At 42.4% G+C, this 15,896-nt stretch overlaps 1 protein-coding gene and 1 pseudogene across 1 annotated transcript; both read left to right on the plus strand.

Moving 5' to 3' along the window:
• LOC135514400 (drebrin-like protein A) overlaps positions 1-1,468 on the plus strand; it is a 62,509-nt pseudogene extending 61,041 nt beyond the window's left edge.
• Positions 1,469-10,097: 8,629 nt separating this feature from the next.
• Positions 10,098-15,284, plus strand: LOC135514401 (survival motor neuron protein 1-like). Its single transcript, XM_064937862.1, is given in 10 exon segments — positions 10,098-10,217; positions 12,764-12,835; positions 13,073-13,192; positions 13,273-13,464; positions 13,640-13,658; positions 13,661-13,806; positions 14,039-14,113; positions 14,290-14,397; positions 14,793-14,870; positions 15,134-15,284. Coding segments are annotated over 9 exon segments (834 nt in total). The 5' UTR covers positions 10,098-10,169; the 3' UTR covers positions 14,847-14,870; positions 15,134-15,284.
• Positions 15,285-15,896: the final 612 nt, after the last annotated feature.

Raw genomic sequence — 15,896 nt, forward strand, 5'->3', positions numbered from 1 at the left:
TCCAGGTGTAACTCATACCATGGACCACATACACACCTATCCCCTCTATGATGCTCTCTGAGTGTGTTGAACCTTGCTTTCTCTTTTTTTCCACAGAGGACGAATCAGAGATCTCCTTTGAGCCAGGTGACATCATAAGTGCTGTGGAAACGGTGGACAAGGTCTGGTGGCGTGGCTTCAGTAAAGATGGACGCCTGGGACTCTTCCCAGCCAATTACGTGGAGACCATCTAGACACACACACCACACACACACACACACACTCAGGGACTGAACACTCATTCCCCATATAGTGAAAGCACCATAGTATACATGCTGCATACATAGACCCCTTAACTTCAATAGGCACATTGAACAACTTCCATTGGATTCCATGCGATAATTTCATTCCCCTTCCGACTCGGCTGTGTTGTGGGGGAAGCCAGTGTCTCCTGTTCTAACCACTGGCAGACTCCTAGCTGGCTGAAACACACAGTTGTGGACTAGCAAGACCTCCCCCCTCTCATCCTTCACTCCACAAGGAGGAGGACTGGGAAAGAGAGGGAGCACCAGAGATGGGATGTCTGCAGGCTCAATCAGTCCCTCTTATTACAACCTAATATTCCAGTGATTGTTGTTACTATTAGCATACTGTCTGTGTGGATGTGTCGTTCCCTTGGTACATTTAACAGCGTTTTCAATGTTGTAAGGGACTGTCTTTTTTGTTCCTGTATCGGTGTTATTTTATGTGTGCATAATCTGTGTTTTATCTACACTTTTTGATTTTTTTTAATCCAAGCAGCATGGTATTCCTATCTGATACTAATTGATAGCATTGTGCTAATTTCACATAAACGAAAAATGCTACTTGTAAATCAAACTGTCCCTTTGAAGTGAGAGTTTTTTAAAAGTCATTAAGTCTTAATACAATTCTCTTGTACATAAGAATGTATAGTGACATGCATTTTGGTTTATTTTGCTTTGTCATTCTACAAGTGTGTATGGTTTGTGTTCCCTGCATTTACTCCACATTTACAAATAGTAGCCTATACCATTTACGAACTCATGATACTCTTAAACTCTAGCTCATATATATATTACAGGTCTCATTAGTTTTTGTTCCTACATTAAAATACAAAATACAATTTTAAATGTATATTTCTTTATTCATGAAAAACAGCATGAAACGTGAAGCAGGAAGTAACTTTACATAATGCATATCATACTGTTTTTTTTTTAAACAACCATCAGGGAAATACTACTACAAGTTACTTTGTAATCACAGAAACCTAGAAGAGATGTTGGAACAAGAATTCTAATTTCATTTAATAGAACTGAACAAAAACAACCATTATGTTTTTTTTTCCCCATAATAATCAGCTTTGTACAATTTTTTACAATATTTTTTACGTAAAACACTTGCACATATTCATGAGAAATTGTGTTTTTTTATATTCTGAGAAATATAATGGCTATGTACATATAAATCATTTTGCAGAGTTGTCTTTTTACCAGGTAACATACTGTACATTAGCCTCGCATGTTTGAGAGAGGCTAATGTACAGTCCACACAGTGGACATTCACTTGATTATTGGTCAATTTACACCTTTAAACTTTCCTCACAGGACCAGAGAAGTGAGGGTGAGACACTCATTCAGCCATCCAAATCCTTAGGCATTATTAGTCCATATTCTGTGTCCAAAATGACACCGTCCACCTGAGCAGGCTTGTCTGTACCACACAACCCTGTCAGACTCAGTAGAATTAGAGTTCCAGATGGGAGCAACCTTTTTCTCAGTCTGATAAGAACTCTGTGATGGGCTCAGACTTGGTGCAGACCAACAGAACATAATCAAACCTTAGAACTGAGGTGGGTTCAACAGGGGAAAAGTTCCCAAATGTTTTGGAACCTTGCTTGAACTCACCTCTGTCACTGTCATAAATGACTCCGTATTCACACAACACTTATGATGCCCTGTGTGGTTGAGCATCAATGAGGAAATAAATAAGGAGGAATTCCCTAACACAAATCTGTGAACACATCAGTCCCTCCCATACCAGGCAACTGTAAACACAAGGTTGTCTATGGTAAGGTTAGGGATGTGGAGAGAGGTGCTTTTCTCAGCCAGCTGCACCAGGCTACCTACGTCCTCCTCAAGGTTCGCCCGGGATCTGCCCATTGGCCAAAAACCTGCCTGGTACTATCAAACTGTCATGTTGTCCCCACCCCTTTCACCCTTACACTGCAGGTTTAAGGTCTCCTGTATGAACAGGCAGTAGTGGTTTATAGTTTAAAGCCCTGCAAACGGTGAGCAGTATTATGTGCTGCAATGACCACTCAAGCTTGTACCACCCAGAGTCTGATTGAGTGAGATCATGGTCCTGTAAATCTCCTGGTAGATAATTTTAGTCGATCCATTTAAACCAGCAGCCAGCATGAAATTCTCAGATGAAGGTTTTAGAAATGGTCCACAGCAACGTGCTTTCTTTAGTTTTATACGTGAAAATCAAACGGTTGCCAATCAGTGGAAATGACTCGCCAGTGAAACGGGAATAAACATCACCTTCCGCCACAATCTCATTGAATTCTTGGTCTGCGTGGATGGTTTTCTTCAGGAAAGCAAGTAGTAGAATCCTGAGCTTTACGATTGAAGCCATTATGTTCCAAGATTCTGTGCACTGCTTGTACACACTCTGTCTTTACCTCTGTGTAAGACTGTAAATGGTTTCATATGTACTCTTCCTCATTATAATCTTTGTCGTAAATTATGCAGGGATGGCAACCTTAATATTTAACTACTTCTACTCATCTCTTTTCCTCTGAATCGTTGAGAGCAAGAAATTGTTAGGAAGGTCACAGAAGTGTCACAGATTAAACATATGGATGATGGGTGAAAATCAACACTTTAATAAATAAAAAAGAGCACTTTTTAAAGCTCTCATTTACGTAACTTGGAGTCATGGACGGCAACCTCATACTAACAGTTTCATCTCATTGGGCTGAATCCTAAACCTTTTAGGTTCACACTCAGAATGAATAGTTTCAATACCGGGAATAATTTATATTTATCCCAAAAGTCCCTGGAAATACTGCAAAAATCAGAAGTGCTCATTTTAAAGCATTTAAAACCAAGATATGGTCACTATTCCAGGATTCTCCCAAAATAAAATTGTTGCTGTGTCACATTTCCAGCATGGCTGCACCACTATGTGAAGATTATACTGCTCGGAAACAGATATTTATACTGAACAAAAATATAAACACAATATGCAAAAATGTCAAAGATCTTACTGAGTTACAGGTCATATAAGGAAATCAGTCAATTTAAATAAAATAATTAGGCCCTAATCTATGGATTTTACATCAGCCATGGGTGGGCCTGGGAGGGCATAGGGCCACCCACTTGGGAGCCAGGCCCAGCCAATCAGAATGAGCTTTTCCTCACAAAAGGGTTTTATTACAGACAGAAATACGCCTCGGTTTCATCAGTTGTCCAGGTGACTGGTCTCAGGCAATCCCACAGGGGAAGAAGCCGGGTGTAGAGGTCCTGGGCTGGCGTGGTCTGCGGTTGTGGTGCCAGTTGGATGCACTGCCAAATTCTCTAAACCAATGTTGGAGGTGGCTTATGGTAAAGAAATTAACATTAAATTCTCTGGCAACAGCTCTGTTGGACATTCCTGCAGTCAGCATGCCAATTGAGCGCTCCGTCAAAATTTGAGACATCTGTGGCATTGTGTTGTGTGACAAAACTGCACATTTAAGAGTGGCATTTTACTGTCTCCGTATCAACTTTGTAATGGCAGTCAAACATAAGTCAAATGACCCAAATTGCTAAACTTGCTAGATAACCTCCAACAAATGACAGATGATCTCTGTCACGCCCTGGTCTATATTTATTATGTTATTTTCATTTATTGAGTCAGGCCAGGGTGTGACATGGGTTTATTTGTAGTGTGTTTCGTCTTGGGGTTGTGTGGGGTGTATAGATTAGTCTATGGCTGCCTGAGGCGGTTCTCAATCAGAGTCAGGTGATTATTGTTGTCTCTGATTGGGAACCATATTTACGTAGCCTGGGTTTCACTGTGTGTTTGTGGGTGATTGTTCCTGTCTCTGTGTTTGTTGCACCAGTCAGGGCTGTTTCGGTTTTCGACGAAGTTGTTTTGTATTGTTTGTGTTTCAATTAAAGATGTATCGAATGAACCACGTTGCATTTTGGTCCGATCCTTGTTCCACCTCTTCATCAGAGAAGGAGGTGGAGGAAAGCCGTTACAGAATCACCCACCACAAACGGACCAAGCAACGTGTCAACGGGCAGGAGCCACAGGAGAAGCAACAAAGGCAGCAACAGCGATCACAGGACTTCAGGATTTGGGAGGAGAAATTGTTCGGAGAAGGACCCTGGGATCAGCCTGGAGAATATCGCCGCCCCAAAGAAGAACTGGAGACGGAGAGAGCTGAGAGGCGCTGGTATGAGGAGGCAGCGCGGCGACGTGGATGGAAGCCCGAGAGTCAGCCCCAAACATTTCTTGGGGGGGCTCAGGGAGAGTGTGGCAGAGTCAGGAGTCAGACCTGCAGCTCACTCTCCCTGTTTATCGTGAGGAGCCAAGGAGGAGACCAGAACCGGTGTCGGAGGTGAGCGAAGCAGAGACTGTGAAGGAGTTAATGGGGAAATTGGAGGAGAGAGAAATGAGGGAGTTGCTGTGTTGGTGCTTTTTGCATGGAATTCGCCCGACGGAACGTGTCAGGGATTTAATGGCACCTGGGTCAGTGCTCCATACTCGTCCTGAGGTGCGTGTTAGTCGGCTGGTGAAGTTGGTGCCAGCCTCACGCACCAGGCCTCCTGTGCACATCCCTAGCCTTGCACGTCCTGTGCCAACACTGCTCTCAAGATCTCCAGTACGCCTTCACGGTCTAGCCCATCCAGTGCCACCTCCACAGCCCTCCGGTGCATCCCCGCACCAGGCTTCCTGTGCGTGTCCTCGGCCCAGTAACATCAGTGCCAGCACCACGCATATCAGGCCTACAGTGCGCCTCGCCTCTCCTGCGCTGCCGGAGCCTAACACCTGTTCAGCGCTGTTGAAGCCTTCCTCCTCTCCTGCGCTGCCGGAGTCTCCCGCCTGTTTAGCGCAGAGCCTTCCAGACAGCGTTGCCGGAGTCTCCTGCCCATTTAGCGCAGCCAGAGCTGCCAGTCTGCATGGAACAGCCAGAGCTGCCAGTCTGCATGGAGTCAGCCAGACTCTTCCAGATCTGCCAGTCAGCCAGACTCTTCCAGATCTGCCAGTCAGCCAGACTCTTCCAGATCTGCCAGTCAGCCAGACTCTTCCAGAACTGCCAGTCAGCCAGACTCTTCCAGATCTGCCAGTCAACCAGACTCTTCCAGATCTGCCAGTCAGCCAGAATCTTCCAGATCTGCCAGTCAGCCAGACTCTTCCAGATCTGCCAGTCAGCCAGACTCTTCCAGATCTGCCAGTCAGCCAGACTCTTCCAGATCCGCTAGTCAACCAGACTCTTCCAGATCCGCTAGTCAACCAGACTCTTCCAGATCCGCCAGTCAGCCAGGATCTGCCAGAACTGCCAGCCAGCCAGGATCTGCCGAATTCAACTGCCTGGCTGGGCTTCCTCTCAGTGCTGGGCTTCCTCTCAGTGCTGGGCTTCCTCTGTCCCGAGCTGCCCCTCTGTCCCGAGCTGTCCCTCTGTCCCGAGCTGCCCCTCTGTCCCGAGCTGCTCTTCTGTCCCGAGTTGCTCTTCTGTCCCGAGCTGCCCCTCTGTCCCGAGCTGCCCCTCAGTCCAGTGTGGTTCTGGGTGAGGACTACTAGGCCATGGTCGGCGGCGAGTGTGGACAATCCTAGGACGCGAGGAGGGGGGACTAAGACATTCATAGAGTGGGTTCCACGTCCCGAGCCGGAGCCGCCGCCATGGACAGGTGCCCACCCGGACCCTCCCTATTGTTTTGATGTGCGTCAGGGAGTCCGCACCTTAGGGGGGGGGGTTCTGTCACGCCCTGGTCTATATTTATTATGTTATATTCATTTATTGAGTCAGGCCAGGGGGTGACATGGGTTTATTTGTAGTGTTTTTCGTCTTGGGGTTGTGTGGGGTGTATAGATTAGTCTATGGCTGCCTGAGGCGGTTCTCAATCAGAGTCAGGTGATTATCGTTGTCTCTGATTGGGAACCATATTTAGGTAGCCTGGGTTTCACTGTGTGTTTGTGGGTGATTGTTCCTGTCTCTGTGTTTGTTGCACCAGTCAGGGCTGTTTCGGTTTTCGACGTTTGTTGTTTTGTATTGTTCGTGTTTCGTCATAATTAAAGATGTATCGAACGAACCACGTTGCATTTTGGTCCGATCCTTGTTCCGCCTCTTCGTCAGTGAAGGAGGTGGAGGAAAGCCGTTACAATCTCCTATTTGGCGAAATCGAGTTAATGATTATACAGATAGCAGATCAGCTCATGAATAAAGGTGAGATGAAGAGAGAAAATTGTTTAAATATCAAGATATCTTAACAGGGACCAACTCTGTTTAAAAAAAATATTGAATTCTCTACCGAAGCTCTCATATGGGCAGCAATACTAGACAGCGCAGAGAAGTGGGGGACATGTTATAGCCGTGTTATCACATGCATAGGTGAGACGTGCTTTGATAATGCAACCTATGGATTACAGAATAAAGTTAGGAATTTTCAGGATTTGAGTGGGCTAGGAACAATATCCTAGGCTCTACTGTATATAAGGCAATAAAGCTACTACGTGAGTCAATAGATAATAGGATACAGTTGATTTAGGCTACATAATTGCATGGTAAATGTTTCAGATCAGTGATAGATGAGCAAAATAACAAATGAGCAACCATTTCCACTTGTCCAGCCAGAAATCAATTAACCAAATATAGACAGATTCAGTGAAACAAAATCACATTGATTATCAGACAAGTCACATGCTTTTGGTCGTGAGTAGGACAGGCTACTTACTACAGAAGTGAAGTGCAAAGAGACTTGTATAACATAATAGCAAAATGTTTTGATCAACTAATATATACTACATGTCCAAAAGTATGTGGACACCTGCTCATCGAACATCTCATTCCAAAATCATGGGCATTAATATGTAGTTGGTCCCTCCTCTGCTGCTATAACAGCCTCCACTCTTCTGGGAAGGCTTTCCACTAGATGTTGGAACTTTTCTGCTGGGATTTAATTCCATACAGCCACAAGAGCATTAGTGAGCTTGGCACTGATGTTGGGCGATTAGGCCTAGCTCCCAGTCGGTATTCCAATTCATCTCAAAGGTGTTTGATGGGGTTGAGGTCAGGCCTCTGTGCAGCCAGTCAAGTTCTTCCACACCAATCTCGAAAAAACATTTCTGTATGGACCTCGCTTTGTGCATGGGGACATTGTCATGCTGAAACAGGAAAGGGCCTTCCCCAAACTGTTGCCTTTTTTAGGATTCAGGCTCATTCAATGTCTGTAATGTCGGATCAGGCCCGGGCTTGTCAAGTAAAGAGGTAAGTAAAGTAAAGCGGCACTGAGTTTGAAGGTTGGCCTTGAAATACATCCACAGGTACACCTTCAATTGACTCAAATGATGTCAATTAGCCTATCAGAAGCTTCTAAAACCATGACATCATTTTCTGGAACTTTCCGAGCTGTTTAAAGGCACAGTCAACTTAGTGTATGCAAACTTCTGACCCACTGGAATTGTGATACAGTGAATTATAAGTGAAATAATCTGTCTGTAAACAATTGTTGTACAAATTACTTGTGTCATGCACAAAGTAGATGTCCTAACCGACTTGCCAAAACTATAGTTTGTTAATAAGAAATTTGTGGAGTGGTTGAAAAACGAGATTTAATGACTCTAACCTATGTGTATGTAAACTTCCGACTTCAACTGTCGGTAATGTTTCCCTATACATTTCTAGATATCTCAAATCTGTAATGAGTATCTATAATATTGCCCCCTACTGTACAATGGCCCTAACTTCAGTACCTATACAAGGCTTTGGAAAACAAGCAGAGTTATCCCCGGTCTGTGAAAACAATTTTAACATGTGACTCTGCATAAAACCAACAAGGACTTGTCAGACTTTATGCCACATGATGTTTGCCTATAATGATTTGCTAAACCTATAAAGGTGTTTTGAAACACTTCATTATGCCTAAATGTTATAGCTTAATTAGATTTTTTTTTTACCTTAATTTTACTAGGCAAGTCAGTTAAGAACAAATTCTTATTTTAAATGACGGCCTAGGAACAGTGGGTTAACTGCCTGTTCAGGGGCAGAACAACAGATTTGTGCCTTGTCAGCTCGGGGATTCAAACTTGCAACCTTTCAGTTACTAGTCCAAAGCTCTAACCACTAGGCTACCCTGCGAATCATCGCATGTAAGAAATGTTTTAACTGATGCAATAAAGTGAGATTGGGCGTTATCTTAGCCTGCTGTTTGAAGACCGTTTCACTATACAGGAAGTGTGAGATCATTCCCTGATAAAACAGTGAAATTGTCTTCTGAAAAATCCATCTTTGGCCAGACTAACTCTGCAGCACACAAATGACCCTAATAACTAATAACTACCATAGTGCACCCAATCAAATAGTAATCTGGCATTACTAAAGGTGGACACACAGATGACAGGTGGAGATCCTTTAAATACAGCTTCTGTTCACTTCACATCAACTGTCACCATTTTTGGGGGTCAAGTGCATAATGTTTTTCAGATAGTAGTAGTCAGATTTGCCAAAGAAATCACAGGTTTTATACTTTTTGTTTGGGTACACGCTGGGTCAAGTAATATATCTGTGTGAACACTGTCTACATTAACTAACTTTTACAAAATGCCCCTTGCATGGTCGCTGCTAGGTTTATTGAACAGATTGTGTTACAATTTAGATTTGGTGAACAGGTAGAATAAAACTAACTATTCCTTGGGCACCATGTGATGTTACATATTCAATCCTGGTTCATTATTAAAATATACACTGATAAATAAACAAGGCTATGCAATTGGTAACATATTAGGTATTCAGGCATAAGGTCTACATTACGAAAAGGTACTATAGATTTCATCCCTCCTCACTGACCCTGTGTACTGAGACAAAATGGTCATATCTGAGGTTAGGATGAAGCGCATTATGTGTTGAAGTGTGTTGCAGTCATTCTAATCAGCAGTAAAGAGAAAAAAACAAGGCTGTTGTAATCACCCATAGCCATGTATGTGTGTAGTACAATTATACACATTAGATTAGAATAGTCAACTCACTGGAGTATTATGTGTTTGAAGATATCCCTCTGTGTGTTCAAATCCGTAAAGAAAATGCAATGTAGATTACAACACTGCTGTGTAACATGACATATTTAATTAGCTTTCAGGCACGCACTGTGGATCGAGTGGCTTTGTTAACCTTTTTCTGAAATAGCCTCAAAGTCAGTAGCATCGTCTGAGATGCTCTTTTCAATTTTAAGTGTCTTAATTGAAACACAACAAGAACAAAATAACATATACATTTCAAGCATGATCAAACTATAGTAAGCATACACCAAGCCAAGTACCTCGGCTAGTTTTTTAAATTAACTTCTGACTCGCTATGCATCAATACTTAAAACATGTTTTTTCCTGTTGTTGTTAGCCTTTCTTTAATGCTGAAATATATATATATATAACGTTAATCAAATACAACCATCGACTATTTCCTAATTGCTGTTGCTCTAAGATTGCAACGGAGCGTGAATGCACATGTGGAAATTGAATATCAACAGGGAATCTGTCAGCGGTTGTAATTGATTAACGTTTTATTAAAACGTATCGATTTAGGCAAAACAAAGGCGCGCATCAACAGAGGACAAACATAGGTACAGGGGAGGTTTAAGAATGTCCTTTTTTAGTATTGTAACGGGGTCGTTACATTGTAGACGTGTAGCTGGGCGCAGCCAAGACAACCTGATCACCCAACGAACTTAAAGCTGGATCAATCTTTTTTTTGTGCCGAAAAAAAAACACGACTTGCCAGAAAATGTGAACAATAGTGTTTGTGGACAGAGGGACCTAAATTCGTTGCCAGGTCAACGTGCCAAATATTTTGTCGCAGCTTTTTAACGTCATCATTATTAAGGAACGTCAGCGACGCACGTTGCTACGCTTCAGTGAAAACCCAACAATCAAAGCTGTGAGAGCAGCCACATTTCTGCGTATTCATGGCAAATGGGTGTAAAGATATGCTTTTTGCTCGTGGAGCTGGACAAGTAAGTTATAATTTATAGTTATATAGTTAGTTACTCAGTAAGTAGATAACTGCGTAGATTGGCTAACTAGTAGCCATTGTTTAATTTAAGCTAATGGTTGCAGATTCGCTAGATACCAACTAAGTTAGCCACCTAGCTAGATAGATAGCGAGCTACTCGGTATAGCACCGGAATTTTAGTGTTAGCAGCACAGATGTAGGGTTAATTTTCATAATCTTTGCTGTTAGTGGTAACAAGTCAGATTACCAGTTGATATGCCAGCATCAGTCACTAACAAGACTGATGGCCAATTCCAAATGTAGTTAGCGGGAACCAGGAAGGTCACATAGCATTGGATATGTTTTACTATCTAGCAATTACCTGCTAGTTAGCTTGGCCATCTAGTTATGACACATTTATTATGCAGCTATGAATATTGAGCAGTGCATCACGACAAGCTAGATGGAATATTGGCTATCAAGTAGAAAGCACAATGTAAGGGATGGATCGAAATGTACAGAATGGTTACCTGGAGGAAAATGGGGCAGGGTCATGCATTTTCAATTTCAGTCAAGGGGAGGGTCGTGTTATTTATAATTTGTTACATTTTAATATTTCTTAGTGTTTCAGAATGAGTTGCTTATTAGGCTATATATCGATGTGTGTCAGATGCTGCCCCTCATCTCTGATTCTCCGCGGGGTGCGATTTCAAGTGTGCCTATATGCTATTTAGTGTGGTCTCAATTAAATTATCTATAGGCTCGGAGAAGCACAGCGCACAATTATATGTATAAGATAGCTGCTGGGATGGTGTAAATACTACTGGGCTGCATTACACTGCTGTGGATATTCCAAGCCTGATATTCCAATCTGCTCTTGCTGATCAAATACTTTTTGTGTGCCGCCTAACAATTGGTGGTAATTCAGGAGGAGAGTCAAAGCCCCCCCCCCCCCAACAAATGTCATTAGGCCTATGCACTATCTATGTTCTGTTCAGTTTGAGAAAGAGAGCGCAGTGATGAGATGGAGGGCCGGAGTTCAACTTTGATAGCTTGCTACTACCATAATAGTTTTGTATTAAAAGCAATATATTTATTACCTATTATTACCCATTTGGGGTGGCAGGGTAGCCTAGTGGTTGTAGTGTTGGACTAGTAACTGGAAGGTTGCAAGTTCAAAACCCCGAGCTGACAAGATACAAATCTGTCGTTCTGTCTATGAACAGGCAGTTAACCCACTGTTCCTAGGCCATCATTGAAAATAAGAATTTGTTCTTAACTGACGTGCCTAGTTAAATAAAGGTCAAATTTTAAAAATGTATTTTTCTGAGTTAATGACCTCACAATAAGCCAGATGTAAGTAACTTACATTGTGGCGCTGAAACTTCAAACAGCATCGCGGTACAATCAATCTGAAATGGACAGCTCATGGTGCTGCAAGTAAGCAAATTCGAGTAGGTTAAATTCATTTCAACCATCTCCATTTTAATTATACTTTACTAACAACAACAGGGCTTTGTGTTGGAGCCTATATCATCCTATTTAAGAAATGGGTCATGTGATTAGCTACGTTACATGCCCATGGAGAGAGCATTGCATTGTAGATTTTCTAGTTGACTTGAGCTGTAACAGATTTCCACCATGATTTTCTGTTTTGCTATCAACCATATTATAATGTCAAATTGAAACATTTGTTCACAAAAAAAAATGTTCTCCCATATTAGTCTTATTCAACACACTAAATTAAAGGAATGAGTGTGTTTGGGTGTGTTTTACATTAAGGAACCTTCTAACTTATGTAACCATACCAACCGTAACATATCACGCTAATTTGAGTATCTCTGATTTACATTTACTGTGTTACGTTTAGTCTGAGACCAGCCGGGGAAAGACGTGACTCTGATGCATATGGGAATATCATTGTTTTGTTTCTTTGACATTCAGAGGCTGAGATACAACCTTTTATAGCTGAGGAAACTAAAAATAGGCTTTGCTTGGGAAGTCATTTAATTTGGTCACTACCAATTGATTAAAGTGAGCTTTTATGGAAACACTTGACACCTGCTCTCGTTAGGTTAAACCATGGTAAAGGAGTAGCCAGTAGTTAAAGTTCACATTTTTTTGCGTCAGTAGGCCTACTCTGTCTGGTAAGCCTAACTTTTGAAAGTACCATACTCAGATTCTACAGTTTCGTTGCAAACAAGACACACTGATTTGGCATTGGGGAAATATAAGATGAACACGCAAGCCTATATCTCTGTCCATTCTTAGCCTGTAATTTGGGTAATTTGTGTGATATTAAAAAAAGATGCTGCTAATATGTAACATGGTGGAGAATTGCATGAAATGATTATAAAAGGCTATTTTTTCTTGAACCTGCAAATACGATGATAGATTCATGCAGTGCTTTTACTATAAAGGAGATCTTTCCAACCCTACTGTTGTTCACGGTACTCTGCGAACCCACAACAGTTTTCTCCATTGTAACCCTCATTATAAATAACGTGCTTACTCTAAGTCTCTCAGATGATTGATTTGTTCCTCTAATTGTATTTTTTTTTCTCCCAGAGTGACGATTCTGACATTTGGGATGACACTGCACTGATAAAGGCCTACGACAAAGCAGTTGCATCATTCAAGGTGCCTCCGCAGTGTTATTATAGCGTTCTGTTGACTGTGTTCTTATTTTCCTCACATCAATTGGGTTGAGAAACATGTATCAGGTCATTACAGCTACAGTTTGTGCATTATGGTAGGCAAACATGTGTCCTGAAGTAGCATCTCAGAAAAGCTTCCGTGAAAATGTCCTGTTATCCCCCTCTGACGTCATGCTCACGTTTTGATACTTTTTTTGTAACCATTGATCCTGACTGTCAGACTGCCCTGAAGGGGGAGGAGGACACCACAATCCCAAAGAAAGACAACCCCGGAAAGAAACGGAAAAACCACAAAAAGAACCGCAGCAGAAAGAGAAGTAGTGCTCCGTCCGATAAAGAGGTAGGCACTGCGCGATAATACAAGTGCTTTTAAATGAAAGGGTCTAACCTAACAGATGTACAACGGTTACTGTGTTGCAGTGGAGAGTCGGCGAGCCCTGCTGTGCCTACTGGTCTGAAGACGGCAAGCTTTACGCTGCCACTATCTCCTCCATAGACGAGAAGCGGGGCACCTGTATAGTTGTGTTCACAGACTATGGGAACGAGGAGGAGCTGAATCTCCGAGACCTTCTGACTGAGAACTCCGAGGTAGAGGAGGAAGCCCCCGACAAGGTACGTTAAGGATGTTTGTGAAGGTGTTCCTAAGTGTATGATTGGTTTTGTAACTACTGAAGAGAATGGACGGTTAGCCTAGTGGAACTCAGCAGTAGGCATAGAAGTCAGATTTCAATTACTTTTGAATGGGTACATCTTTTGGAGTGTTCTTATTTCTCTTTCTGTAATGCAGGTTAAAGAAGCGGAGTCTTCTACAAGGAGAGCGATCGGTCGTCCGCCCCTCACAGTCATGTGCCACGCTCTAAACCCAAGTCCAAATCCCCCAAAGTACCTCCAATGTGGGGTCCAGGTTTCCCTGGCTTTCCCCCAGGTCCCCCTCCCATGCCTGGCTTCAGAATGGTAAGTAGACCCTAATTGTAGGTTGTCAGTCACTGTTCATCCGTGCATTACTTCTTAACATGCGAAAAAGCCCCAACACATTTTGGTGAACTTTTGCTTTAACTTTCATTTGGAAGTTGCTTGAACGGGCAGAGGTGGCATTTGAAACATGGCATCTTGTATGTGTGGATGGAATAAATCCTTTATTTGACAATGGAGTGTGCATATTTTTAGACTGTTGTTCTGTCTACAGGGAGACTCTAGGCGACCTGGGGCCTCCGGGCCTGCCCCTCCGGGATGGCCTCCCATGATGCCCTCTGGGCCACCGGTAAGGTAGATTCTAGAGCACAGAAATATTCTCTTGCATTTGAAATGTTGGTCGTAGAGATCAGACTCTATTCTCATATCATATGGCGCTTATTGAGCAGTGTCGCTGGTACATTTCTTCATGCAACGTTCTGAAAGATGCACCAGTCTGAACATGGTTGTTTTGTCTCTTGTCAGATGATCCCTCCCCCTCCCCCCATGAGTCCAGACGGAGAGGACGATGAGGCCTTGGGAAGTATGCTGATCGCCTGGTACATGAGTGGATACCACACTGGATACTACCTGGTACAGTTGCATGCCATCCGCATCATGTCTTGCATGCTGTAGATGAGACAGGAATTGCTTATTACTGATGGTTCACTATCTAATACGCATAGCGGCATCTACATGGATACACGTTCTGTTCTTATTTTAGAACTCCGGTTTGTTTTTGTTCTACCTTTTTTGTTATTTTTAGTATTACATTGTTATTCATTACTGCATTGTTGGGGTTAATGCTTGCAAGAAAAGCGTTTCACTGTACTTGTGCATGTGAAAACCTGACGAATCTGGAGCACGGTTCCATGGATCGCGTGAAGATTGATCGGAAATACATTTTTAGTTCAATACCATGTGTAAACGGGTTTTCCGACGCAAAAGGAAGTCTGTGCCTCAGTTGCTTCTTTTCTTTTCCTTTATAGGGGTTAAAGCAAGGCCGCAAAGAAGCTGCTGGAAAGAAGGCTCACCACAAGTGAAAAGGGGGACTTCGTCCTTACCTGGTAAATAAATGATAATTAAGTCGTTTTTTAGTCATTTACTAAACTGACTTACTTTAGTGTTTTTTTTTATTTTTTATTGTGTTGTAGCCATTACCTGCTCAGAAAGGATTCCATTGAAATCTTTCTTGACCGACTTGCATGAGCCTCTGATGTAATGATAATTTTCTTGCTATTTCAGACAAACCGTCAACTAATATCTTCAAAACGTTTGTGTTAATCCCGCCACAAAAATAATGACATTTGTGTTCTGCTGCGGGTCCTAGGTGTTTGTCTCCATCCCAGATGCAGAGGACTGGAGTGCTGTGAATGAATTGTAACGTGTGAATGAACTCTTGTTTCAAAGCCTCCATGTGTTTCAGGGTTACGTTTTGTATTCTTTGTAAATAAACCCAAATAAAGGCTCTTAGCTCAAAATTTGCTGTTACATGTTACCTTTATTTTGTTTAATACGTGTGAGTATTCATTTAGTTGATCTCGCACTCAGAGAGGAGGCAAAGCGAGCTGAATTGACCTAAAACAATTGTCCACGTGAGATCACGCCCTTTTTTTGTATGGAGGTTTATGTGAGAGTGTCAGATTACGTGAGGCTTATTTGATCGAATATAAGTTTTGTACTGATATGAGCAGATGTGCGTGGCATTCTGTTAACTTTGAGAAAAACACCTTCGTTGTGCCTGTATTTCCACGTGCGCATCTGCCCTCTCATTGGCTAGAATGGTCCTGATCTCGCCTCCTGCTTCCGTCTTTGAGGACATGTTTTCCCATTTTTGCGAGTTGGCATTCGACTATCTTGTCAGCATGATAGATCAGCTTTGGTACAATCATCTTGATGTAGTTGTATTTGTTTTTGACCTTTATTTAACTAGGCAAGTCAGTTAAGAACAAATTCTTATTTTCAATGACAATTCAGGGGCAGATTTTTACCTTGTCGGCTCGAGGATTCGAACTTGCAGTTACTAGTCCAAAGCTCTAACCACTAGGCTACGCTGCTGCAGTAACAGTTCCTCCCCAGTAGATGGCAGGGTA

This window comes from Oncorhynchus masou, chromosome 25, assembly GCF_036934945.1.
Source record: "Oncorhynchus masou masou isolate Uvic2021 chromosome 25, UVic_Omas_1.1, whole genome shotgun sequence".
In the NCBI taxonomy this organism is placed as follows: Eukaryota; Metazoa; Chordata; class Actinopteri; order Salmoniformes; family Salmonidae; genus Oncorhynchus; species Oncorhynchus masou.